The 26,449-nt window shown below is 41.4% G+C and overlaps 1 protein-coding gene and 1 long non-coding RNA gene across 2 annotated transcripts; one reads left to right on the forward strand and one right to left on the reverse strand.

Moving 5' to 3' along the window:
* Positions 1-285: 285 nt before the first annotated feature.
* LOC120309875 lies at positions 286-630 on the reverse strand. Its single transcript, XR_005557219.1, has 2 exons — positions 555-630; positions 286-406 (listed from the first exon to the last, which is right to left on the reverse strand). It is a non-coding gene; the product is annotated as an uncharacterized LOC120309875 (long non-coding RNA).
* A 345-nt stretch (positions 631-975) lies between these two features.
* ACP5 (acid phosphatase 5, tartrate resistant) lies at positions 976-15,561 on the forward strand. Its single transcript, XM_039347510.1, has 5 exons — positions 976-1,165; positions 4,210-4,464; positions 10,437-10,564; positions 12,261-12,606; positions 13,825-15,561. The coding sequence occupies exons 2-5, from the start codon at positions 4,213-4,215 to the stop codon at positions 14,065-14,067; spliced, it is 969 nt and encodes a 322-aa protein (XP_039203444.1). The 5' UTR covers positions 976-1,165; positions 4,210-4,212; the 3' UTR covers positions 14,068-15,561.
* The last annotated feature ends 10,888 nt before the right edge of the window (positions 15,562-26,449 follow it).

A 26,449-nucleotide genomic window follows, 5' to 3' on the forward strand; every position in this document is an offset into this window, starting at 1 on the left:
TGCTGTACTAACCCATGGGCGGGAAAAGTCCCATACTGTCTCTTATGGGGAGGGTTTGCTTTACCCAAGCCCAGAGGCTCCCAACTCCTTCCCTGCCCTGGGATCTTGCTGGCTAGTTTTGATCTACGTCTACAGGAAGGCAACTGAGCATGTAGTGCAATGACAACTCTTCTGTGAAATATGCTGCATTTTTATATTTCTATTTTATAATTGTGTTTTGATTGAAAATTTTAAGTAATCTTCAATGCATTCCAAAAGAGCACCATTTTATGTTTTCCTTTTTTATTTTGGGTATGTCACGATAACTTATCAGTAGTTGTCTCTCAGGGGTTGAAAGAAGTGTCAGTATTCTGGTGTTTGTTCCCAACTTGGTCCTGAAGATATTCTCCCACAGCACATGCAGCTTCTGTTTAAATGTTGTAATTAATGGCTGCCTATCACATTTTCTTTAGATATTAAAAGTCAGCTTTGTTATGCTTGACTGACTCAGGAGGATCAAATAGGATTGAAGGACAGCATTCAAGGTCAGCACACACACACACACACACCCTTACCTTGCTTGAGCAGACCCAGCCATCTTCCTTGTTATCTCTACTGGGAGGGTCAGCAGGGTTTGACCTTTTATTTGCCTAAGTGACACAAAAGCCTTTCCAGTTTATGTTTTAACATCCAAAGGTCGCCCCCATCTGCACAGGACCTCCCAAAGGATCGTTCCTCCACAAGGGCCCGCCAACCCTTCTCCTTCCAAGGTGTCCTCAGGCTTCCCTTAAATTGCAGAACGTGGTCTCCTAGGTCCCAACGCCTGGGCACCTTAGAAGGGTTAAATGCCTTCGGGCGGCTGCCACTCTTATCAGCCCCGCTCAGATTAAAGAATGACTTTAACCCCAAGCCTGCGAGGAGGAGGAAGCGTCACATGGCGCGGGGGGAGAGGGTTTGTTCCTCCGCTACACTCAGCTTTTCTGCCTTGCCGCTACTTCCTTGAGTGGGGGGGGATGGCGGAGGGAACTGCCCACCCCACCCCTAGTTCCCCTTTCCAGCACCTGATAAAATGCTCCCCTGCCCAGTGTGAGTCGCTTCAGTAGATCTGGCGTGAACGATACATCCCGGAGCGAGCCGTGCTGAGAGGACCCCTGGACTGGCGCGTCGGCGGAGAAAACTGACAGACGTAAGGAGGGCGGCTTTGCGGGCATCCAGAGGGGAACACTGCCGCCGCTACAGGTGGCTGGAGGCAGCGTCCTTTGGACTGGATGGGTGGCTCCTAGCTGGAAAAGACCCATGGATAGCGGGATGCCAGCGTGGCTAAATAACAGCGGCAGGGAGACATTAGATCACACGAAAGAGGAAGCGCAAAACCAAATTTAATTTTATACCAAAATGAGTTCTGAAAAACAAACGGCAAACCAGCCAAAGAGGCAATTACTTTGCTGGGTCTGTCCATCTTCTCTCTCATTCAAGGCCTTCCAAACGCTCTCCAGTGAATTAATACGGGGCAATGGAAACGAAGGGGGTTCCCATTTGCAGTTGCCCTCCGTGCAGATGAGACATAGAGATCGTCCAGTTTGAACCAATGCCATTTTCTCGGATGGCTCATCATCTTAAAATGAAATATTGCTAAGGATAACCAAATTTAAGTTTAAAAGGGAGTGGTAACAATCTTATTTATTCAAGAGTATCTTAAGTACTGTAGCAATAAGGCCTCTCATATGGATTGCTATAGCCCCTGGAATAAGACAAAATAGTTGGATTATGCCACCTATTCTTTAATTCTTTGTTAATGTGAGCAATGAGAGGAAAATCATGTCCTACACTGAAAGTCTTGAGGCTTATTTATTTAGTTTTATTATTTGGTTGATTTGTTATTATTGTAATAATATATTACTGACATTCGGTTTTGTTCATTAGGATTTTGCTAGAGTATATTTACAGTGATCAGCCAAAGGCAGATTTACAATTATTAATAATAAGAAATACTGAATGCAAAACAATCTGGAAGATAATAATTCAGCTTTTTCCAAGTAGGAAAATGATCTTATGTTAAGTCTTTTTTAATGTTATATATTTGGACAGAGGATTACATAGGGGATCTTAAAGGCTAAAGAAAAGAAAGCCGCAGAAGAATTTGGAAGAGAATAGGTTGATAACTAGAAAGATAGGTCATTTAGAGCGACCCTGTCTTGCATAAGTCCAAATAAAATGCATATGAATTGCTCAAAAGACCAGTGCTGGAGGCTGCCTCTTCCAAGAAATCTTTTCCAATGGCACAAGCTACTTGCAATTGCAGGATTAGACTTTTTGAATATGCTCATTGAGAACTATAGTTAAAAACACATTAATGAAACATTCTGGATAGAACTGATTTCTTAACAGTTTTAAAGCAAGAAAGCAAAGAGTGACATTTGTACTAATAGAGTGCTTTAGGGGTTTTTTAACTAATTTATTTTTATTTAAAAGAAGGTATATTTTCAAAATAATATCAACAATAAATACAAAATAGAATAGTTATACAATTAATGCTCAATTAATAAAAGATGAAGCATGCCAAGCAAAATACAATATAAGACAGAAAAAATATGATATAGAAAATATAAGATATAGAAGATATAAGTTAAAATAAAAAATAGGCATTTTTTTTAAATTAACACTAGTATCTCTTCTACATTACTATAAGTATTAAAAGAGAAAAAAGGTTAGCATTTTTAGTACGCAAAGTTTGTCCTCATAGCAGTAATCTTAATAAAATTATCTTAATAAATTATGACATTTGCTATTTATATGTTCTGGAATTATATCTAGTAAAATAAATTGTACTTTAGAATTTTCATTTTGAGTTTAATCACTAAGATTGTCTGAACGAAGTACCTTTCCAGTATTGGCAGTTTTGCTTGTCTACCTATCTCATGGGAAATGGAATTTAATGTAACCACCATTCACTATTCCTTTTTCTATTTAATTCATAATTTTATCATTTTTACGTGACATTCAAGTTGCAATTTTTTGATATTGTATTTATTATTTTGATGCATATGGCCACCCATTAAATGCATAACGCTAGGTGACTTACAATAATTTTAAAATCTACAAAAAAAAGAAAAGTAGAATTCTAAACATATAAAAAAAGCATATAAAACAAATCCCAAGGATGCTTTTTCACAAGGCAACTGGACTTTCTTTTTTTTCTTTGAAGACATTTCGCTTCTCATCCAAGAAGCTTCTTCAGCACTGAAGAAGAACTGAAGAAGCTTCTTGGATAAGAAGCAAATATCTTCAAGGAAAAAGAAGAAAGTCCAGTTGCCTCATGAAAAAGCACCTTTAGGATAACTATAACCTGGATGACTGAGAATCTCCATAGACATATAAAATGAACTAAAATATGGTCATCACCAGCTAGGTCAATAGATGCTGACCTCAGTCACAACTGATGGCTTTGTTCAATCAAGGTAATACTTTTGAATAAGTCAGAGTCACTGAAAAATATACAAAATGAGCAAGATGCACTTTATCTAAAACAACTTACTTGTCTGATAGATCCATAATCCATTGAGTATTCTACATCTCTTCAGCAGTAAAGCCACTACTTCAGTGAGACTAATTCCCATTGTGATTGCCATATGAAAGCTTATCAGGACTGGTAGAAAAGAACCAGTGAGTGATTAAATGCATAAGGAATTCCTAGCATCATTACTATTCTAAAAGATATACTTTTAGCTAAAGTATATCTTACATTGACCACAATGTAGCAGGTGCTGAGGAGTGAGTAGCACCGTGTTAGAACATAAAGCGGGTGAATGCTTTCCTCCCAGGATTATTAGGGGGGGGGGAAATCAACCACTAGTCCAGCTAGGCTTCTGTATAAAACTGAACAAAAAGAGCAGGATGATACTGCTGTGTTTTTTTATCTCATATTGTCTGAAAAACTGCAGTGCTGTTTGAATGTTTGGATGGTCCAGTATAAATGATGTCACCATGCTGGCCATTGGAATCCCAGTAAGTGACCTCTAGACTGGAGAGGGCAGGATTAGCTGCAGGCTCCTTCTCTTGAGCAACTAGAGGAAAGGAAAGGCACAACTCTAACCAATAATAAAGCTAGAGGTGGGAACCAGAACTTGGCTGGACTTTCCAGATACATTCTGGGATTCCTTCTCCTACGACTTTGTATGTGTGTGTCTGTGAGCATACAATACATAATATGGTTTCTTCTCTCATTTTCAGAGGATGAGCTTCTTGTACCTCTTGGGGGTTTTCCTGGCTGTCCTTCCAAGCCTTGAGGCTGGTTCCTCCCTACGCTTCATTGCAGTTGGAGATTGGGGTGGACTCCCCAATGCACCTTTCTACACGGCTCGTGAAGTAGCCGTGGCCAAAGAGATGGGGCGAACTGTTGCTTCACTGGGAGCTGATTTCATCTTATCTCTTGGAGACAACTTTTATTACAATGGGGTGACCAATATGTATGACAAGCGTTTTCAGGTGAGGAGTATGAAAACACCATCTTGACTCTCTGAATGATGGTCTTAGATGAAATTAAAACTCATTTCTCAGATGTAGTGCATTAGTGTTATACAGTTTCAAATTCAAGTATTTAGTAGTTTATTTTTAAAATGTAGTAAGATCATTTTTATGCTAACCATGTCGCTAACAACATTTCTTAGTTTCTTAGCTATAATCCCTGGTTCGTGTGCAATATGCATCTAGCTGAGCATTCTGCAAGGTCCTCCTCTTTTGAGCTAATATTGAGCATTCGGCTAGCCCTATGTAGATATTTCTCCATTATTATGTGGAGTATATGTCAAGTGCAAAGGATCAGGACCACAGGGTTGAATTGTAGCTCATAAAGATTTGTTGCTCACACCCATACACAAGTGAAGACAGAAATTAGAAAATGAAGCAAAATGTTCAAGGAAGTCTTTGCTAGCTTACTCCATAAACTATTGTCTGACAATTAGGATGTCTACGCAGGCACCATTTTTGCTCACTGAAGCATCATCATGCCACCCTACAAATGTGCTTGCCATTACTGCTGAGTTCTCCTCATCAGTCAACCAGTGTTCACTTTGGTGTTAAATAAGCACCATAATTGGTATGCAGACAGTGTTCCAGCCCATGTTTATGCTGGCCTTTAATTCCATGGTAAATTAAAATGAAGTTATCTACTTAGTGGGGAGTAGCAACACAAAAGGTGACTGAAATCTTAGTAAGGCATCATGATATCTCCCCTTTAGCAGAGATAGGGAATGAGGAAGCAGAATGAGGTGGGAGATCCTGCTCCTAGGTTCACCTTGAAGTTCAGAGTTATACATACTACTGAATTCTTGCAGACAATGTGCAATGTTTGGCTAAAGGTTAATCAACTGAAGCATATGAATGACAGGGAAGCAGTCTCATCCCAAATCAATTTAAATTGCATCAGTCAGTGGGTTGTCAAGCATTCAAGACCTCCAGATGTCTTCACCAAGCAAGATGTTACGAAAATTTACATGGGAGGATTAGTGAGAAGGGGAAGACACAGATAAGTGGGGGGGTTACTTATTCAATTGAAGGAGCCTACATGGTCAAAATCCTAAAATTTGGGAGATGCACATTTAAATAGATTACATCTTGCCAGATCAATAGAAAAAGCAAACTGTTTGTGTAGAAATGATAGAGGAAGTGAAGAAATGGAAATGATAAAAAAATGAAAGCTTTCAGAACCTTAGGATGAAGTGTTTGTTTCCTGTGTTCAGAGAACAGAAACATTGCAAATGTGAGAAGAATGGAATCAAAAGAACAAGGGATGGGCTTGAACAATGAGGAAAACTCACTGCAATGTACCTTCTTCTGATATAGGAAAAAGAGTTGTTGATGCTTCTGTCTTTAGCCACAAATAACCAAATTATATAAATTATCTCTGTAGAAACTTGTATCTAGGAGAAAAATTTGCTCAATCATTACATTGAGAATGATAACAGTAGAAAAAAACTATATACTTCAGAGATATTGTGGTTTTGGTTCCAGATCACCTCAATAAAGTAAATTTCACAATAAAGCACTTCACACACATTTTTAGTTTCCCAGTGCCTATAAAAGTTGTGTTTACGCTATACTGTAATCTATTAAGTATGCAATAGCATTATGTCTAAAGAAACCCAAAGTACATACCTTAATTAAAAAATACTTTATTGCTAAAATGCTAATCATCATCTGAGCCTTCAGCGAGTCACAATCTTTTTGCAGATGGAGGCTCTTGTAAAAAGCCACATTATTCGCATAGCACAACAAACTGAAATGCAATAAAACAAGGTATACCTGTACTGCTGCACATTGGGTAAACGTATTCCTCCCCCTCCCCCTGTGGGAAGAAGGGTGACCAGGGAACCTTTCTGGGATTTTCTTCTTCAACTATTTACAAACGTGCAGCTTCTACCCTCAGAGGACAAAACCTTATTTGGGAATAAGTTTCTCTTAGGAAACAGGGCCCCTTATATAGGAACAGTCTGGCTGTTTGGGAGGGAGGGAGAGTTCAGCTTCTAGCTTCCAAGAGAAGCTTCTCAGGGATTAGGCAGCTTTTAATCACTTGGCAAAATGTGACAAAATGTGACAAAATGTGATCCACTGGAGAAGGAAATGGCAAACCACTCCAGTATCTTTGCCATGAAAACCCCATGGACAGTACTAAAAGGAAAAAAGATATGACGCTGGAAGATGAGCCCCTCAGGTCGGAAGGTGTCCAATATGCTACTGGGGAAGAGCAGAGGGCTAGTACTAGTAGCGCCAGAAAGAATGAAGCGACTGGGCCAAAGCCGAAAGGACGCTCAGCTGTGGATATATCTGGTGGTGAAAGGAAAGTCCGATGCTGTAAAGATTTTTTCTCCATAGGAACCTGGAATGTAAGATCCATGAATCAAGGCAAGCTAGACGTAGTCAAAAAAGAGATGACAAGACTGAACATCGACATCTTAGGAATCAGCGAACTAAAATGGACAGGAATGGGTGAATTTAACTCAGATGACCATCAGGTATACTACTGTGGGCAAGAATCCCTCAGAAGAAATGGAGTAGCCTTCATAGTCAATAAAAGAATAGGAAAAGCAATACTGGGATACAATCCCCAAAATGACAGAATGATCTCAATTCGAATCCAAGGCAAACCATTCAATATCACAGTAGTCCAAATCTATGCCCCAACCACTGGTGCTGAAGAGGATGAAATTGACCGGTTCTATGAAGCCCTACAGCACCTTATAGAATTAACACCAAAAAATGATGTCCTTATCATCATGGGGGATTGGAATGCTAAGGTAGGAAGCCAAAAGATAACCGGAATAACAGGCAAGTTTGGCCTTGGAGAACAAAATGAAGCAGGGCACAGGCTAATAGAATTTTGTCAAGAGAATACGATGGTCATAACAAACACTCTTTTCCAACAACCCAAGAGACGGCTCTACACATGGACATCACCAGACGGTCAACATAGAAATCAGATTGACTATGTACTCTGCAGCCAAAGATGGAGAAGCTCTATACAGTCAGTAAAAACAAGACCAGGAGCTGACTGTGGCTCAGATCATGAGCTTCTCGTTGCAAAATTTAGGCTTAAATTGAAAAAAGTAGGGAAAAGCACTAGGCCACTCAGGTATGAACTAAATCATATTCCTGATGAATATACAGTAGAGGTGACAAATAGATTTAAGGAACTGGATCTGATAGACAGAATGCCTGAAGAACTATGGATGGAAGTTCGCAACATTGTACAAGAGGTAGCAACTAAAACCATCCCAAAGAAAAAGAAATGCAAGAAAGCAAAATGGCTGTCTGAGGAAGCTTTGCAAATAGCTGAGGAAAGAAGGGAAGCGAAAGGCAAAGGAGAAAGAGAAAGATACACCCAATTGAATGCAGAATTCCAGAGAGTAGCTAGAAGAGATAAGAATGCCTTCTTAAATGAACAGTGCAAAGAAATAGAAGAAAACAACAGAATAGGGAGGACCAGAGATCTCTTCAAGAAAATTGGAGATATGAAGGGAACGTTTCATGCAAAGATGGGCATGATAAAGGACCAAAATGGCAGAGACCTAACAGAGGCAGAAGAGATTAAGAAGAGATGGCAAAACTACACAGAAGAACTATACAAGAATGAGCTTAACATCCCAGATAACCACAATGAGATGGTCACTGACCTCGAACCAGACATCCTAGAATGTGAAGTGAAATGGGCCTTAGAAAATCTGAGCAACAACAAAGCTAGTGGAGGTGACAGTATTCCAGCTGAGCTATTCAAAATCTTAAAAGACGATGCAGTAAAAGTGCTACACTCAATTTGCCAGCAAATTTGGAAAACTCAACAGTGGCCACAGGATTGGAAAAGGTCAGTTTACATTCCAATTCCAAAGAAAGGCAATGCCAAAGAATGTTCAAACTATCGCACCATTGCACTCATTTCACATGCTAGTAAAGTTATGCTTAAAATCCTACAAGCTAGACTCCAGCAGTATGTGGATCGAGAACTACCAGAAGTACAGGCAGGATTTCGAAGAGGCAGAGGAACTAGAGATCAAATTGCCAACATACGCTGGATCATGGAGAAAGCTAGGGAGTTCCAGAAAAACATCTACTTCTGCTTCATTGACTATGCAAAAGCCTTTGATTGTGTGGATCACAACAAATTGTGGCAAGTTCTTAAAGAGATGGGAGTACCAGACCATCTCATTTGTCTCTTGAGAAACCTATATGCGGGTCAAGAAGCAACAGTGAGAACTGAACACGGAACCACTGATTGGTTCAAAATTGGAAAAGGAGTCCGGCAAGGCTGTATACTGTCGCCCTGCCTATTTAACTTATATGCAGAGCACATCATGAGAAAGGCAGGGCTAGATGAATCAAAAGTTGGAATTAAGATTGCCGGGAGAAATATCAACAACCTAAGATATGCAGATGATACCACTCTAATGGCAGAAAGTGAAGAGGAACTAAAGAGCCTCTTGATGCGGGTGAAGAAGGAGAGTGCAAAAGTTGGCTTGAAACTCAACATTAAGAAAACCAAAATCATGGCATCCGGCCCTCTCAATTCCTGGCAAATAGATGGGGAAGAAATGGAGGTAGTGACAGATTTTATTTTTCTGGGCTCCAAGATCACCTCAGATGGGGACTGCAGCCAAGAAATTAAAAGACGCTTGCTCCTGGGGAGGAAAGCTATGGCAAATCTAGACAGCATTCTAAAAAGCAGAGACATCACCCTGCCAACAAAAGTGCGCATAGTCCAGGCCATGATTTTCCCAGTTGCAATGTATGGCTGTGAAAGTTGGACCATAAGAAAGGCTGAGCGCAAAAGAATTGAGGCCTTTGAACTGTGGTGCTGGAGAAGACTCCTGCGAGTCCCTTGGACTGCAAGGCGTTCAAACCGGTCGGTCCTAGAAGAGATCAACCCCGACTGCTCTTTAGAAGGCCAGATCCTGAAGTTGAAACTCAAGTACTTTGGCCACCTAATGAGAAGGAAGGATTCACTGGAGAAGAGCCTAATGCTGGGAAAGATTGAGGGCAATAGAAGAAGGGGACGACAGAGAATGAGATGGCTGGATGGAGTCACTGAAGCAGTAGGTGTGAATTTAAATGGACTCCAGAAGATGGTAGAGGACAGGAAGACCTGGAGGAATGTTGTCCATGGGGTCGCGATGGGTCGGACACGACTTCGCAATTAACAACAATAACAACAATCACTTGGCTGGGCAGGACTCCTTTTCGAGTGGAAGGATGGAATTATCTCTGATACATCATGAGATTGCAACTAAACATCCCAAAGAGAGGGGTGGACAATCAATAACTGAAGCAGATTCTTGTTTTGGAAGAATCCAGTTTTGGGCCTCTGACAAGTCCTCCCTTCCATCAGAACTGGACGGACCCCTTGCAGGAATTTGTAGACATTGATGCCCCTCTTAAAAAGGCAAGATGCTTCCCCTTCATTAAACCTCAGAAGAAAAAGGTTGATTCCATGATTCCACCTAGGTCCAAATGCAGAAGCTCCCCAGTTTTTCCTAGGGGTGTGATGGAGTGGAGCTGTCAGTCTGTAAAGTTACAAAGGTAATAATAAGTACCCAAAAATTTTAAGTTGATGTCCCCAACCTACTACAGGTAGTCCCCTACTTACAACCACAATTAAGCCCAACATTTTCAATGCTAAGCAAGACAGTTAAGTGAATTGTGTCCTATTTTGTGACCTTTTTGCCACAGTTGTTAAGTGAATCATGAAGTTGTTAAATGAATCATAAAGTTGTTAAGTGAATTATGTAGTTGTTAATTGAATCTGGCTTCCCCCATTGACTTTGCTTGTCGGAAGCCACCTATTGTAAAAGAAACAGTTGCTAATTTTTGTGATCCCTGGAAAAATCTTGACACTTTTACCAGCAGCTGATACTGTGCAGAAAATATTTCTTCCTCTTCCCCACAAATAAACGTTTCTTGTTTCTTTATAGGAAACCTTTGAATCAGTTTTCCAAGCACCCTCACTGCGTAAATTGCCCTGGTATGTTGTGGCTGGAAACCATGATCATTCTGGGAATGTGTCTGCCCAGATTGCTTATAGCAAAATCTCCAAGCGCTGGTAAGGCTGGGGTCTGATAAAGGATGGAAGGAAATGTATTCACTGGGTATGCAGGTCTTGGTGAGGAGAGAAACAATGTGCAAGAAATGTCATTGCGTTGCAGGGAATATCCTCTGCTAGAATATTCACACTGAAATCACGGAACCCTCGAAGAGGCCATCGGGGCTAATCCTACTCAGTGCAGCCAGCTTCTTACAGCATCTCAGGCAGATGGTTGTCTAACTTCCACTTGGGCACAATCACTGTTGGCAGGCAACCACTTTTCTAGGACATTGATTCTAATGTTGAACTGTACTTACTATTAGAAAAAAAAGGGATTTCCCCCCACAAACAATAAATATCAGTGGCCACCAGATTATGCTATCTCTCAAAGAGCATGAATCATTCTTTTAAATTACCTTTTACAATAACATACAATAATCGTTATTATCCTTGGGGTATGAGAACAGATGTTATACAGAGACTTTTATGCTTTCTTTGAGTTCCTATTTCCTTCTTAAACAGAAACACCCTCTTTCCCCACACACAACTATGCTAATTGAACAGTTGTGTCCTGCCCTACCCACAACAGTGATAACACTTTTAATTATTTGCCTCATACATATGTGCAGCAAGCCAAGATTGCATCAACATGGCAGCACACAGATGAATGTAATAATTCAAACTCTATTCTTAGCTACATGCATTTGATGTAAATCAGTCACAATTTTTGCATCATACATCACAGTACACAATTTTTAACTGGCTTCCAATGCTCTGGCTGTGAAAGTGTTCCTCTTTGCCAAGGGACATTGTGGACATAAACCATTGGGACATCATTTATTTTATTCTTCCTGTGATTTTATATCCTGTATTTATATGTACATGCTTAGATTTTTTAAAACAAAAAACAAAAAATGTGGTTCCTGTAGAGATTATTAGTCATAAGCTCTTTCTGGTTTTTGAATGAACTTAGACTGGAGTCTGGCCAACATCTGTACTATTATTAGTAGCCAATAGGTTGAATTCCTGGGATCCTCTTCTACCACTTGTTTCTCCTTACACTGAGAAACAAAGAGTAAGTTTTTAGGGAATCCCATGTTACTTTTACGGCTGAAAGTTGGCCTGGATTTAACTTCTGTACCTCTCTGGGCTGGCTGGCCACAGTGCTTCAGTCACATGGCAAGAAGCATTTTCCTTGCTTCTCCAAATTACATTTGTAAATAAAGTTTTGGTTCAAGGACTCAAAGCTACCAGTTTGTTTAGGCATTTGCTATGATATTCCTGTTGGGATGGAGATATTCTTTTTTTAAAAAGTTATCTAGAACATGTGCCTTTTGCAGATCTTGAAGTACCTTGGAAATGCTCTTCTGAAGTAGAAGCATGTTGGGACCCCATTTGGGTTGGGACCCCATTTGGGGTCGAACGACCATTTCACGGGGGTCGCCAAACAAAACAGTCCGCCATTTTTTCCCCTTTTCTTTAGCTGTGCTATTCCCTTTTATTCTATTGGCTTTTGAAAGCCAATAGAATAGACTCTCTTGAATAGGAATTGTCCAGGCTGTCTCTGCCCTGCTGAGCCCGCCAAAAGTCCCATTCTGCAAACGGTGCTGCACCAGTTGAGTAGTCCTTGACTTACGACCGGTTGGGGGTCGCGACATTAAAAAGGTTGAGAACCACTGCTCTAAAGCTTCTTCCTCCAACCTTTTTTATGCAGGCATTTCCCTAAATATTACTACAAGCTGAAGTTCAAGGTGCCTGGCAGCAATACTACTCTTGCCATCCTCATGATAGACACGGTGACCATCTGCGGTAATTCAGATGACTTCCAAAGCGAGCAGCCCTTACATCCTCAGAATGCAGGCATGGCCCGTAGCCAGTTGTCTTGGCTCCGCAAACAGATGGCCAGTTCCCAGGATGACTACTTGCTGGTGGCAGGGCACTACCCAGTATGGTCTGTGGGAAAGCACGGCCCCACTGAATGCTTGGTCAAGCAGCTTCAGCCACTGCTATTGAAACACAAGGCCACTGCCTACCTGTGTGGCCATGATCACAACCTGCAGGTAAGAGAAGAAACTTCATATCACTGAGTTCTGCTGTCCTCTGTAGGGAGGGAAACTACAACCCTCTAGATGTTTCTTCCACTACCCCCATTGACCATCTTGGCTGAGGTGATTGTGGCTGTAGCACAGAACATTTAGAAAGTTACTGGCTTGAGTGTGCTATTGAATGCTTCCTGGAATGGGAACCCAACTGATGAAAGAGAGAAGTCTGAGGTCTGTCAAGAAATCTGCCTGTCAGTCTTTATTTTTAACCTATAAAATGGGAAGGACAATAGGCTCCTTTATAATTGCTGGAGATGATCAAGACTGTAAATGGTTTATGGCAATAAGTGTAAAATGAGTTCTTCATAGGCTTCGTGCATATTTGCAGTTTTTCTGATCTGCTTTCCAGTCTGCAGTCTTTATTGCTTTTTTACAGTTTCTTTTTATAACAATCTTAAGCATAACCTTTCTGCTTTCATTGTGGATTGAGTGAGAAAAGCCTAGGCAGTGTTCTTTTGCCTTGACTTACCTTTTATCCTGTCGTGTTTGTACTGAACTCTATGTTGCACCTACTGTATTCTTGCCTTCTCTCTAGCCAGCTCTTTTGGTTTCTTGAAAGTTTTCATTGGGTTTCTCCTGTATGAAAGCTTTTCTTGAATGGGCTTAGCTGTCCTATGTGTGTTTCCTAAGGATCTATCCCCAAATCCATTCTCTTTTATTCATCTCAAACAAACTGAAAGCCCTTTTAGCACAGGCATGCATTTCATTGCCTGTGTCATCTAGCATATTCTGAGCATTAAATAAGCAATTGTTCTCCAGGCTTATTTTGGTTGGAACATCTAATATTTTTTTCCCATTGCTGTAATTATAGCAATGACCTTGCTATGGTTATTCTTCAAGTCCTGGACTGAGCTAGAAATCAAGCAATTAACCAGTGGAACGGCTTGCCTCCAGAAGTTGTGAGTGCTCCATCACAGGAGGTTTTTAAGAAGAGACTGGACAGCTATTTGTCCGATATAGGTCCTTGGACAGATAGTTGGACGAGGCGATCTCCAAGGTCCCTTCCAACTCTGTTATTCTGTATTATGAATAGATATCTAATTAATGTTTCTCCATAGGAATGTTAATGTGCACTTAAAGCATAATGGACAAAGAGGACCCCAAATAGTGTGATGCGGTCCTGATCTAAATCTGTTGTTTCTTCTTCTTTTTCTTCTTCTTTCTCCAATTAAATAGTACCTACTGGACAAAGGTGGCATAGGCCATGTCTTAAGTGGAGCAGGAAACTTCATGGACAACTCCAAGCAACACCTCCATAAAGTCCCAAATGGCTACCTACGCTTCTTCTATGGGCAGACGTCTTCCCAAGGAGGCTTTGCCTACTTTGAGATTGATGGCAAAGAAATGCGAATCTTCTATATTGAGGCCAGGGGCAAGTCTCTTTACAAGACTTCACTACCCAGGCGGAGACTATTCTAAAATTCAGACAGCAGTTTTGCTAACTTCTGCATTAGATACTGTGACTCAGAGAGAGAGGCACTAGTGGCATCTCTGGTTCACCCACACCCTCGCTTCTTTCCATTAGGTTAGAGCTGGCAAGTGTAAACAGGGGAATTAATGAGAGTTTGTGTTACTGTTTCTCATATTTTGAGAGTCTTTCCCAGTGAATGTAACCTCCGAAGTCCTATGGGTAAGCAGATCAAGAATTGTCAATGATCCAGCTCACTTGCTGCATGGACAATGATTCCAATTTATCTCTGAACAGTAGTACAGTTTAGTTTTTCAGGATTTTAGGATAGCCTAATATTAGAAGCTGAAGACTTAGCAATATCAGCCAGCGGTACAACTCCTATCTAGCTTAACTCCACTCTTATTCCTGGATAGTGTTATAGTCTTGCTGTATGCACATTCTATTGCTAGATAACATATGGGGGGGGCAGTTTCTATTGGCAGTGCTTTTAGCACCCAGTTATCATGCATACGTAAATAAAGGTGCCAATTATTGAGGAATGAGCAACACAGTAATAACATTCTCCAAACTTTCCTCAACACTCTAAAGGAAAAATGAGGACAGTTCTTTGATTTGATTATGTAGTTTGTCCCAGAAGCATGCTAAAAGCCTGACCTTGTCATGAGCACAATGTAGAAGCAATAATCGGACCTAATAATGCCACTAACATTAAAAAATTGATATGTTGTCAGTTTCAGATAAAGATAGTGGGATTCAACAGGCTGAAGAATGGGGCAGAAATTAACTTTAACACCTGCAGTTTGAAGTACTGGAGAAGGGATTAAGTTGGATCCAAGAATAACAAAGACTTCATTGTCATTGTCCCCCACTGCCACTTTAGGGCTGTATATCCATTTTTGCCATCAGACCATTTTAGGTTCACAATTCTGCATTCTGTAGTATGAGTAAGTAGTGCAGCAAGGGGTTTCCCTCCTCTTTGCATGCAAGTCCCAGGAGACAGTAATGGCTAAGGATTAACAGTATACAGGACATCTCTTGCATGTGTTAGAAATTATATTGTTTAGCCACATCAGGGCATTGCATTTAATGGTTCCTTTTCCAAGGGGTTGATGCCCCAATGCTTCAGACTTAGAGAACATCATGATATGCATGCCAAAGGGTTAGGAGACTTTTCTGTATTCTAAATGGATTATCTGACTAATGATGATTTTGCATTGCAAATACAGGGAGCGAATGAACATCTGATAATGCATCATTTCCTTTCTTGTGTCTTATCTGTTTTTTGATAGATTTTGCTTGCAATGTTAACTGCAGTTATATATTTAAAGTCATATATTTGCCAAAAAATGGGAAAATTCTGTTTCCTATGAAATGTATGATTATTTACCACCAGAATTCAATTTTATTCTCTATGTAGTGTTCTTAATTTGCTTTATAAGAGAATACAATCTTCTCTTTTTTTTCTTGCAAATGATTGTTCAATAAATTTCTTATGAATAATGTCTGCTTCTTTCATTCATTTAACTTCTGTAAGATATTTTAAAAGACAGTTTGCCTATCAAGTCTGGTTGCTTGGAGTTCCAAATTCCTAACTCATTGAATAGTGGATGCTCCTCCACATTGCTTGACAAGAACATCAGTGTCTTTCAAGGTATCAGTGGTTTCACAAATCTTGATCTTAATGTAGGTAAAGTGTGACTGCCGGCCATTGTGTATACAAAGTGAAGGAAGCACTTTTCCTGCCCTCGGGTGCTTTGGAGAATAAATGGATCCCTCTTCCCTGTGACAGCCCCTCAAATATTGGAAGACTGTCTGTGGAGATTCTCAGTCCAGGTCATGGTTGTCCAAAAAGTGCTTTTCCAAAAAGCAACTGGATGGCACCATTGGAAGATTGCTATCATGTCACCGTGAGTCCTCTTCATTAGCCTAGACATACTTAATCTCCTTAGCTATTCATCATATTGTTACTCCTCTCTGTGCTCTTCCAGGGCAATAGCATTGTTTTGTGTCATGGTGACTAGAACTGGATGCAGTATTTCAAGCATGTCTTAATAGTGCAGTATAGAGTGGTATTGTTATGACCCAGGTTGCCTAGGCAGAGACAGGCTATGATAAAGTTCTTTATTGCTCTGTTAAACTTCACAACAAACGGTCCTATAATGACTGGTAAGGCTCCACTCCACACTTCCCTGAAGGCAGCCACCCAAAGTCCCCCAAACAAAAGTCAGTAAGCACCAAAACCAATTTGCAAAGGCAGAGAAAAAGTCCAAAGACAAGGTGCAAGCTCACAGGGCAAGGTCCAAGGAGTAAGGCAAATCTACAGGGTAAGGCAAATCCACAAGGCAAAAGGCACCCTGCAAGACAAAGGCAAGGCACAGGCAGAAACAGAAGTCAAGGCTGAGTTTTTTCCAAAGCTGGGGGAGTATATGCCAAAGCAAACAATTGTTCCTGACAAAGATGATCTCTCTCTCCCCCCCCAAACTTCTGTTTAAGTCATCCCACACTAGGTGTTTCTTGTGAGGAGTGGCGGGGCGACCTTTTCCCGAGCAACGTCACACACCTCATCTGAGCTTGCCTCTGCTCTATTCTCCATGCCCTTCAGTCAAAGTGGGTGTCAGAATCCAATTATATTTCATCTTTAATCATCAAATATAGAAAACCCCAATTCTGCCTTCTCTGGATTCTGCCATAAGAGGGAGAGAAGGGGGAGAACAAAGGGACTTTATGGCCCTCACTTCCTTCAGTATGAAGGAATGTGTTTATTGCAACCTCAAAGAGTTTGAATGTAAATAGCACCAAAGAACCTTAACATGACAAAGGGGCTATTTACCTTTCATGTAGTTTATTTGAAGTCTCCATCCAGAAGGACGGAAGAAAGCATCAAAGGGGTGGAATTGTGATGCCTGAAACTATCACTGGAAGGGGGGGTGATTGGGTGGGACTGCTGGGGAACCCCTTAAAACCTTGAATGGGAGAGCTTGGACCCCAAGTCCTGTCTAGCATGCCTGCAACCACTTCTTCTTAATAAAGGATTCCTGTTGGAAGAATTATTCCAAGAGTTCTGTCTTCTTAAGATGCAAAGTGGGGTGGGTCCTTACATTAGACAGGACTTGCAAAATTAATCCACCTGGAAGGGAGACCCTTGCCGGGGGATTTTGCAAAAATTTACCATGTCAGACAATGGAGCAAGAGAGGGGGAAAACTCCCTGGAAAGAGAGCCGCTGACCCAGTTGGAACCTTGCCAGATGTTGGGATCCGAGAGGTCAGATTCCTCGGGAGAAGAAGTGGTGGAGACACGGGACCACAAGCCTCGCTGGTCAATGGGCGTTGGAAAGAAAAGTGAGTGGGGAAAGGAATCAAGAAAGGTGACCCTGAGACGGGGGACCAAGCAACCAGAATGGAAGCAGGAGATGGAGAAATCCCTGCACGCAAGTGAAGAGGGAGGAAGCTGGGCACTGTACTCAGACTGGATCCTAGAGAAAGCTATTGACCTGATGAAGAGAACTCTCAGCTTCCTAGGAGAGGAGAATACTGAGCCCTACGGCCGCCCCAGCTCCTGGAGCCGCAAAGGGAGAGACACCGAGGGGGACGTGGAACCTGCAACCCCAGGGACATCTACTGATCCAGGAGCCCCCACCCCCTACCGGACCACAGATGGCAATCTGGACGGAAGACACTACCACCCACAACGGAGGCACCGATCCATTCCAAGACGTCCACCGTTGGAGGTGAAATTCAAAGGGGAGCCAACACGCTTGGGGTTTTTCCTAACCCAAGTCCTCAGCTACATGGAGGAATATGGGCAGGACATTCCCAGCGACAAAGCCCGCATCCGGATCGTGCAATCTGCCCTGGATGGACCGGCTGCAGATTGGGTGGTGAACTTGCATGACTCCAATGCCCCAGAACTCAGTAACTTCAACCGTTTCATGTCCTCTTTGAGAAGACGATTTGAAGACCCCCTGGCTGATCGCAAAGCCCGTGAAAGGATAAAAACGATGAGGCAAGGCAAACGCCCAGTGGCTGAGTATACACAAGAATTCCGGGCCATTGCCAGCAAACTGAATTGGCCAGAAGACATCCTCCTTGGCCATTTCAAAGACGGACTAAACTATGATCTATATGATGCTTGCCTGCCCCGAGGGGACCCACATCAACTTGAGGAATGGTACGTCTTGGCAGAGGAAGCAGAGATCGACATATTGAAGAGGCACCGCCGAGGAAAACAATGGAGCCGCCCCCCGCCTGAGCTGACACACCAACCGGTGAAATCATCGGATACAGCCAAGAAGCAAATGGGGTGTTTCAAGTGCGGAAGAGAAGGGCATCGAGCTGTAGAATGCCGCTCAAAGGCCCCCCAGCACAACCCAGACAGATCCCCAATCAACAAACCCAGAAAGTCTTCAGCTAAGCCAAAAGAAACGGCCATGAGAATGATGGAAATTGCAGAACCCCCCACTTCTGCTCACCAAGGGGAAAGAACTCCAGCCTACACCACAGGGCCGGTGGATGCCTCAGATGACAGCTCGGAGGGCGAACCCCTGGTAAGTGGATGCATCACACCCATCTTCAAAACAGTGACTATATTAATCCCCCCCATGCCCGAAGCTGTGAAGGTGAAAGCCTTAATAGACTCTGGCTGCACCCGCTGCCTCATTAGTCCAACACTAGTGGGGAATCTGGGCATCCCATCGAGGAGACTGGAACAACCAATCTCATTTGGCCAGCTAGATGGATCCATAGCAGGGGGGGTGCCAGCTACCCTAGCCACTCTGCCAATACACCTCTCCCTGGGCAACCATGAAGAGGACATAACGTTTGTGGTGACCCCAGGTATGGAATGCCCAATGATTCTAGGGATGGAATGGTTGAAAAAATGGAACCCCTGGGTAAATTGGAGGACGACAGAAATCAAATTCCCGAAGGGGGACCCTATGGACTTAAAACTCCAAGGGAGGCTACCAGAATCAAGAATAGAAAAAGCATCCATAGGAGAGGAAAAAAGATTAACAGAAATACCAGAGGAATATAAGGACCTTGCTGAAGTCTTCAGTGAGGAGAGGGCGAATGAGCTTCCCCCCCACCGACCCACAGACTGTACCATTGAATTCAAGCCTGGGGCAAAACTCCCGAAGCCCAGATTATACTCCATGAGCCCAAAGGAGAAGGAGGAAATGGAAAGATTCATTAAAAAAAACCTAGAGAGAGGTTTCATTGAGCCAGCCAAGCCTAAAGTGGCTGCCCCGGTCCTTTTTAGAGAGAAGAAGGATGGCTCTTTACGCTTATGCGTGGATTATAGGGCCCTGAATACAATCAGTGAAAGCAACCTATACCCGCTGCCCCTCATGAAAGACATGCTGTCACACCTATCGAAAGGGAAAAATTTTTCTAAACTAGACCTAAGGGAAGCTTACTATCGCGTGAGAATTAAGGAAGGGGACGAATGGAAGACTGCATTTAACTGCCCCATGGGGTGCTATCAATTCAAAGTCTTGCCATTTGGATTACAAGGGGGCCCTGCAGTCTTTATGCAATTAATCAATGACGTTCTAAGGGAGCACCTGTTTAAGGGGGTCCTTGTTTACTTGGACGACATTCTTATCTTTACTGAAACAAAAGAAGAACACGTCAAACTTGTCAGAGCGGTTTTAAAGAAGCTGCGAGCCGCTCACCTATATGCCAAACTCTCAAAATGCGAATTCCACCAGGAAAGGATAGACTACCTAGGCTATCGCATATCCCCACAGGGCATTGAAATGGACCCAGAGAAGGTCAAAGCAGTATTAGATTGGGCACCACCCCGCACAAGAAAGCAACTACAAAGTTTCCTGGGCTTTGCAAACTTTTACCGCCAATTCATCCCCTCATTTGCCCAGATAGCCTTGCCCCTCACTAACTTACTAAAAATGAAGGGAGCATCCTCAGTAAAACCTAGCCAGCCACTAACATGGACAATGGAGTGCCAAGCAGCGTTTGAGAGACTAAAGAGACTTTTTTCTGCCGAACCAGTACTAAGGCACCCAGATATGGACAAGCCCTTCATAATACAGGCAGATGCAAGTGATGTGGCAGTGGGGGCTGTGCTATTACAAGAAAATAATGATGCAGTATTGCAACCCTGTGCATATACATCCAAGAAACTCACGGAAACAGAACAGCGCTGGCCCGTATGGGAGAAGGAGGCTTATGGGATACGTTGGGCATTACTCACGTGGCGACAGTTCCTGGAAGGCAACAAAATCTCCTTCCAGGTGTGGACCGATCACAAAAATTTAGAAGCCCTGAAAACGTCCAGGAAACTCAATCCCAAACAAGCCCGCTGGTCTCAGCATTTTCACCAGTTCCAGTTTAAGCTCAAACATTTACCAGGGAGAAAGAACTTCCTGGCAGATGCTCTATCTCGCATGCCTCAATATAACAGCGCACGAACCACAGACTCTAGACCAATAATGGCAGAGTCACAACTGGCAGCACCAGTAACCACAAGAACCCAAGCCAAATTAAAACCACAACTGGACAGCCAAACTGGAATTGAATTCAGAAAAAGTTTGGAAACAGATGAATGGTTCCAGAAAAACAAAAATGTGTGCACAATGAAAGACGGGTTGCCTTGGGTAGGGGAAAAGTTATATATACCAACAACTCAAAGAGTAACTTTCATGCACCTTTGCCATGACACAAAATCAGCAGGGCATTTTGGATTTGTAAAAACTTTACATTTAATTAAACGGCAATTTTGGTGGCCATCCATGAAAAAGGACATTGAAAGTTATATAGCCAGTTGTCCAAAATGTGCCACGGCAAAGAGGTTGCAAGGGAAATTGCCAGGACTATTGCAAACAGTGGCAAGTCCCTCAGCCCCCTGGAGAGAAATAGCCATGGATTTTATAGTGGAATTGCCAGAAAGCAATGGGAATACTGTGGTCTGGACGGTCACGGACTTGTTTTCCAAACAGGTGCACTTTATCCCTTGCCAAAAGATTCCCACTGCAAAAGCCTTAGCAAAACTTTTCATCCAACACATTTACAGATTGCATGGGGCACCCCAACGCATCATCTCTGACAGGGGGGTGCAATTTACGTCTGCATTTTGGAAGGAATTTTTATCCCTCTTAGGAACCACTCAGGGACTGACATCTAGCCACCACCCTCAAGGAAATGGATCGGCTGAAAAAATGAACTCCGTACTTAAGCAATATTTAAGATGTTTTCTTAGTTTCCAGCAGACCGAGTGGGCGGACTTACTCCCTTTTGCAGAAGTTGCCTACAATAATGCAGTCCACTCCAGCACAGGTTACACTCCTTTTCAAATAGCCACCGGTCAAAGTTTCAACCCCATGCCAGAATTAACCCCAAACAAACCAACGATCCCTTCGCTGAAAGAATGGATGGAAAAACTACAAAACACCTGGCCAATAGTTAGAAAAGCACTAGATGAAGCTAGGCAGGCATACAAAGCACAAGCCGATAAAAAAAGGGTTGAGCCTACACCATTCATTATAGGAGAAATGGTGTACTTATCTACAAAATACCTAAAGTCCCTACAGCCCTGTAAAAAACTTGGACCAAAATATATAGGACCTTTTCCAATTAAAAGGATCATAAATCCAGTAACAGTAGAATTAGAATTACCCAAAAATCTCAGGCAAATACACCCAATTTTTCATTGCAGCTTGCTGAAGAGAGAGCATCAGTCACCTCTACGGCCAAAAATCCCCCCCCCGCTTCCAGTCATGGTGGAGGGTGAACAACACTTTGAAATAAAAGAAATCCTTGATTCTAGGAGATATCATGGAGCAACTCAGTACCTAGTTGCCTGGAAACACCTCCCTCCCTCACAAAACGAGTGGGTCCATAAACGTCATGTCAGAGCCCCGAAGCTATTGAAGAAGTTTCACACAGAGTATCCTAACAAGCCTGACTAAGTTTTATACCTGTTTAATTTTCTTTCAGGTGGATCTCTCTTATTTTTAAGAGGGGCCGGATGTCAGAATCCAATTATATTTCATCTTTAATCATCAAATATAGAAAACCCCAATTCTGCCTTCTCTGGATTCTGCCATAAGAGGGAGAGAAGGGGGAGAACAAAGGGACTGTATGGCCCTCACTTCCTTCAGTATGAAGGAATGTGTTTATTGCAACCTCAAAGAGTTTGAATGTAAATAGCACCAAAGAACCTTAACATGACAAAGGGGCTATTTACCTTTCATGTAGTTTATTTGAAGTCTCCATCCAGAAGGACGGAAGAAAGCATCAAAGGGGTGGAATTGTGATGCCTGAAACTATCACTGGAAGGGGGGGTGATTGGATGGGACTGCTGGGGAACCCCTTAAAACTTTGAATGGGAGAGCTTGGACCCCAAGTCCTGTCTAGCCCGCCTGCAACCACTTCTTCTTAATAAAGGATTCCTGTTGGAAGAATTATTCCAAGAGTTCTGTCTTCTTAAGATGCAAAGTGGGGTGGGTCCTTACAGTGGGGAAGGCAGCTGTTCCTCATCAGAGCGGATCTGTTGCCTCTTAGCACCACTGCTTGTCTGCAGCCAATCCTCCCCCTTGTCTGTTGAGGGCAGACTTCACCCAATACCTGAAGGGCCTGGGGCAGCATCGTCTTCAGCCCCTGGCCTCTGCAAACATTGTAAGGGAGACATGCCATCCCCATCGGATGGTCCCGGTTCCAACTCCTCCAAACTGGGATATAATGGAGCCATGACAGGTATTATCATTTCTTGTGATTTTGATTGTCATCTTGATGCTATCCTTTTCTTGATGCAGCATAGGACTGGCTCATAGTTTTTTGGCAGCTGCAGCACACTGCTGGCTCATAGTTAAGTGGTGGTTCACAAGGACACCTAGATCCCACTCACAGGCACTATTGTTAGGCCTGATACTTCCTATTCTGTACATGTGCATTTGTTTTTTCCTGCCTAAGAGTAGGACCTTACTTTTCTCACCACTAAAAAATCTGAAATTTCAAAAGGAAAACTGATTTTCCATTATATAACAGGATGGTGTCTTAATTTTTACTTTTTCTGTAAAATTATGAATAAAAGCTATTGTACCTTATCAACTTACCTTTATTTTTAATGTCTTCCACAATTAAAATTAGTTGTCTTTGGAATATGATTTTGTTCACAAATTAATATATATAATAATTCCAACACAGTAGGAGCCATGTGAGTTGCTTTACTGGAAGAATAAATTCTAAGTGTTTGCCCAAAAGGAATGCATCAGTTTGAAACCAGCTATGAACCACCTACCATGATGTCAGCAGTGTGTAAGAGCCAAACTGATATATTTCTGGCAAGGCTGCAGCATATTTGAAGCCACAAGAAAATTTGTGGTTTCCTTAAAACCCTGCAACCTTGTTCACTGGCTGGCTTTGCTAGGAGTTTGTAGGCACCCATTTGAAAGGCAGATTATTGTTCAACATTTTTTCAGAGAAATGTACTTGAGTATTTATTTATTTAAAATACAAATGTTTTATATAATACAACTCTGAGCATCTATCAACAACGACATACAAAAATAAAGAAAGCTTAACCAAATTTCAACCATTACATACAAGTAAGAAACCATAACATATCCAGTGGTGGGATTCAGCCAGTTTGCACCAGTTCAGCAGAACCGGTATCTAATTTTTTGTTGCCCAGGCCCAGAATGGACTTCCAGAAGTGGCATCTACACAGAGAACTGGTTGTCCACATATTTGAATCCCACCACTGAACATATCCATCACAAATACACATTTGCTGGCACAAGGAAATGTAATATTGCAAGACTGACAACTGAGGCTAATAAATTATGAGAATCCTGGATAGCATAAGTGCCTTAACCATAGAGTAAGAGATAATTTTGTAATCATTTTTGTATTTGCTACAAAGGATATCAGAAGCTTTTTCTTTCTATTTCTAATATTTTATTTTTGCACTTTTGTCTTTTCCTTTCTTCCTCTTTTTCCCTTTACTTTGTATTCATTTTTGTTCATTTTTATCTTCTTTTCAAAACTTTTAATAAAATTTATACCAAAAAAGGACTGTGAGAATGTACGCATGGGTTTAAGTATCTTAGGAAAATATTCTTTAGAGCAGGAGTGTTAAACTGCCGGCCTGCGGGCCGGTTTCATCATACCAGAGCCGCACCCACCCCATTGCCGGCAATGGTGAAAAAGTTCTGATACATTGTGCAACGTCACGTGACGTCGCGAGTTTGACATGTCTGCTTTAGAGTGTGTGAATCCAGCTAAAATTAGCTCTTTTGGAATTTGCAAGGAATTCCACAAAACAAGTACAATAAAAATTAAAAATCATACCATAAAATTGAATATCTCAAATGTGCGTCAAGATACACACATATTGTATCTTTGCTGCAGAAGCTTCCTATTCAGACCAATATTCTACAAGCAGTTGTTTGTCTGGTAAAGAGCAATTCTTCCCTGAAAGGCAATTATGTCTTAGGCCCAATACTCTTCAACATCTTCATAAGTGGTTAAGATGAGGGAATAGAAGTCCCTTCCAAGTCTGTTATTCTGTTATTTCCCATTAAGAAATTCAGGTTCAACTTAAAATGTATGGCTTTTTTTTTCTTGCTCTTCTTTCTACATTTGGTCTTATAACAATCTTATTGTTTCTAGGCTATCTAGTTATCCTGGCCCAAAGTCGTCCAAACATGTAGAATACTGTATTGCACACTGTCACACAGTGACTGCCAGGGTAGGCACAACCAGTCAAAAAGCAAACCATCAGAAGGCAAAACTGCTGGGATATAACTTTTCTACTCCTTTGGGAAACTTCTTTTTTCTGGATAGAAAAAATAAAGAATTCGATTGCAGCTCCCCATCTTTTTCTGAAAATGCTTATGGGTGCCCACAGGCCTACTGGGAGATAAAAATAATACTGGATGACTTGTTTGCAGCCCGTCATTTTTTTAATCTGTGGTAATTAGAAAGGCCTTTTAAAAAGGGGTGGGGAGGGGAGATGTCAGGCAGTGCAGTGAGACTGGTGAACACCCAGAGAGCAGCTGTCCACAGGCACCTCCCCAGGACGCCTGCTTTAAAGTTCAAAAACAGCACTTCTGAAATCTTCCCAGAAACTAATTTGAAATAATGGTAGACCATTTTAAAGGAAATAAAATGGCAACTTTCACATTAGGATGATAGGGAGACCATTTCTGTAACTGGTAAAAGACATGTGGCTTTGCCTTTGAAAAATAAAAAGAAACATGAAAGAATCAAATCCAGCAAAGGTAAAGGGTAAGAATATAAAATCCTATTTCAGTTACATTACGTATGCAGATATTTGGTGCCAAGAGGGTGCTTTACTTAATATTCCCAGCAAAATGCTGCAGATGGGAGCTGAATGCCTGTGGAAGTTTGCAAATCATCTCAGAAACTTTCCTTCCGAAAACCCAGAAGATACAATGAGGTGCTTTCCAAAATGGTTATAGAGTATAAGCATGCAAGTTTCTCTAAGAAGCCATCAAATTTAAACAGCTGCTCTGCAGGACAAAACAAATCTCATAACTCCCTTCTAGCTAATTTGTTAACTTTGTTTTGCCGCATACAATTCTCAATGTAGTTTATATGTCAAAATATACCACTGCTGCTCTAAAACAAATAATATTCCTCTATTGGAGTTACCCATTATCTGTTCCCATTCCAGTTCTGAGTTAGTATAAGGTGACCAACTTTTTTACACTGAAAAGGAGGACATAAATAAATTGAAGAAAAAAAATCGTAAATAAAAGAAACATTTTATTCGTTGCAATAATAATACAGAATACACTATAATATGATAAATGCATAATAAAAACATTTGTAACAATAACATTTTATATTGTAATTATGTTTACATGTCTATTATTATTTAAATGAGTACTTTTCCATTGAATGAATATTTTTGTCAATGTATCATCTTCTAACAATATATTGGAAATATCTGAACAAGAAATATCTTTCATAATTGAATTTTACGGCAAGTGCTGCAGCTAGAGTATCAACATTCAATCTCGATTTCTCACTTTTCCAAAAATCATTAGCAATTGAAAAAAATCTTTCAACTGCTGCATTAGTTCCAGGACAGCACAACATAAATTGAACAAGAATAAATAAATTTTCACATGGAATATGTTCATTTTTGAAATGGTTGAATATTTCCACCCATCTTTTATCAATTTCAATGCGTTTATTTTCCCATTGTATTAATTTTTCAGAATTTAAAAATACATTCAGTCTTCTAATTTCTTCAAAGAGACAATTGTTGTCTATTTTAATGTCTGGCATTTCTTTAGCTAAAAACTCAACACAAGATTCAATATCTGTCCAATATACTTGCGATGAAATCAAAAAACACCATTGAAAACTGTTATTTCCTGTGATGTTTGTTTCAGACCATTC

The sequence above is a fragment of the Crotalus tigris genome, unplaced genomic scaffold (assembly GCF_016545835.1).
Source record: "Crotalus tigris isolate CLP2741 ecotype Arizona unplaced genomic scaffold, ASM1654583v1 scf7180000018084.670488, whole genome shotgun sequence".
NCBI lineage: Eukaryota > Metazoa > Chordata > Lepidosauria > Squamata > Viperidae > Crotalus > Crotalus tigris.

Coding starts and splice junctions, on each gene's coding strand:
- ACP5 (XM_039347510.1), top strand. CDS start 4,213: ATGAGCTTCTTGTACCTCTTGGGGGTTTTCCTGGCTGTCCTTCCAAGC. Junction 4,465..10,436: donor TGTATGACAAGCGTTTTCAG/GTGAGGAGTATG, acceptor GTTTCTTTATAG/GAAACCTTTGAATCAGTTTT. Junction 10,565..12,260: donor AGCAAAATCTCCAAGCGCTG/GTAAGGCTGGGG, acceptor TTTTTTATGCAG/GCATTTCCCTAAATATTACT.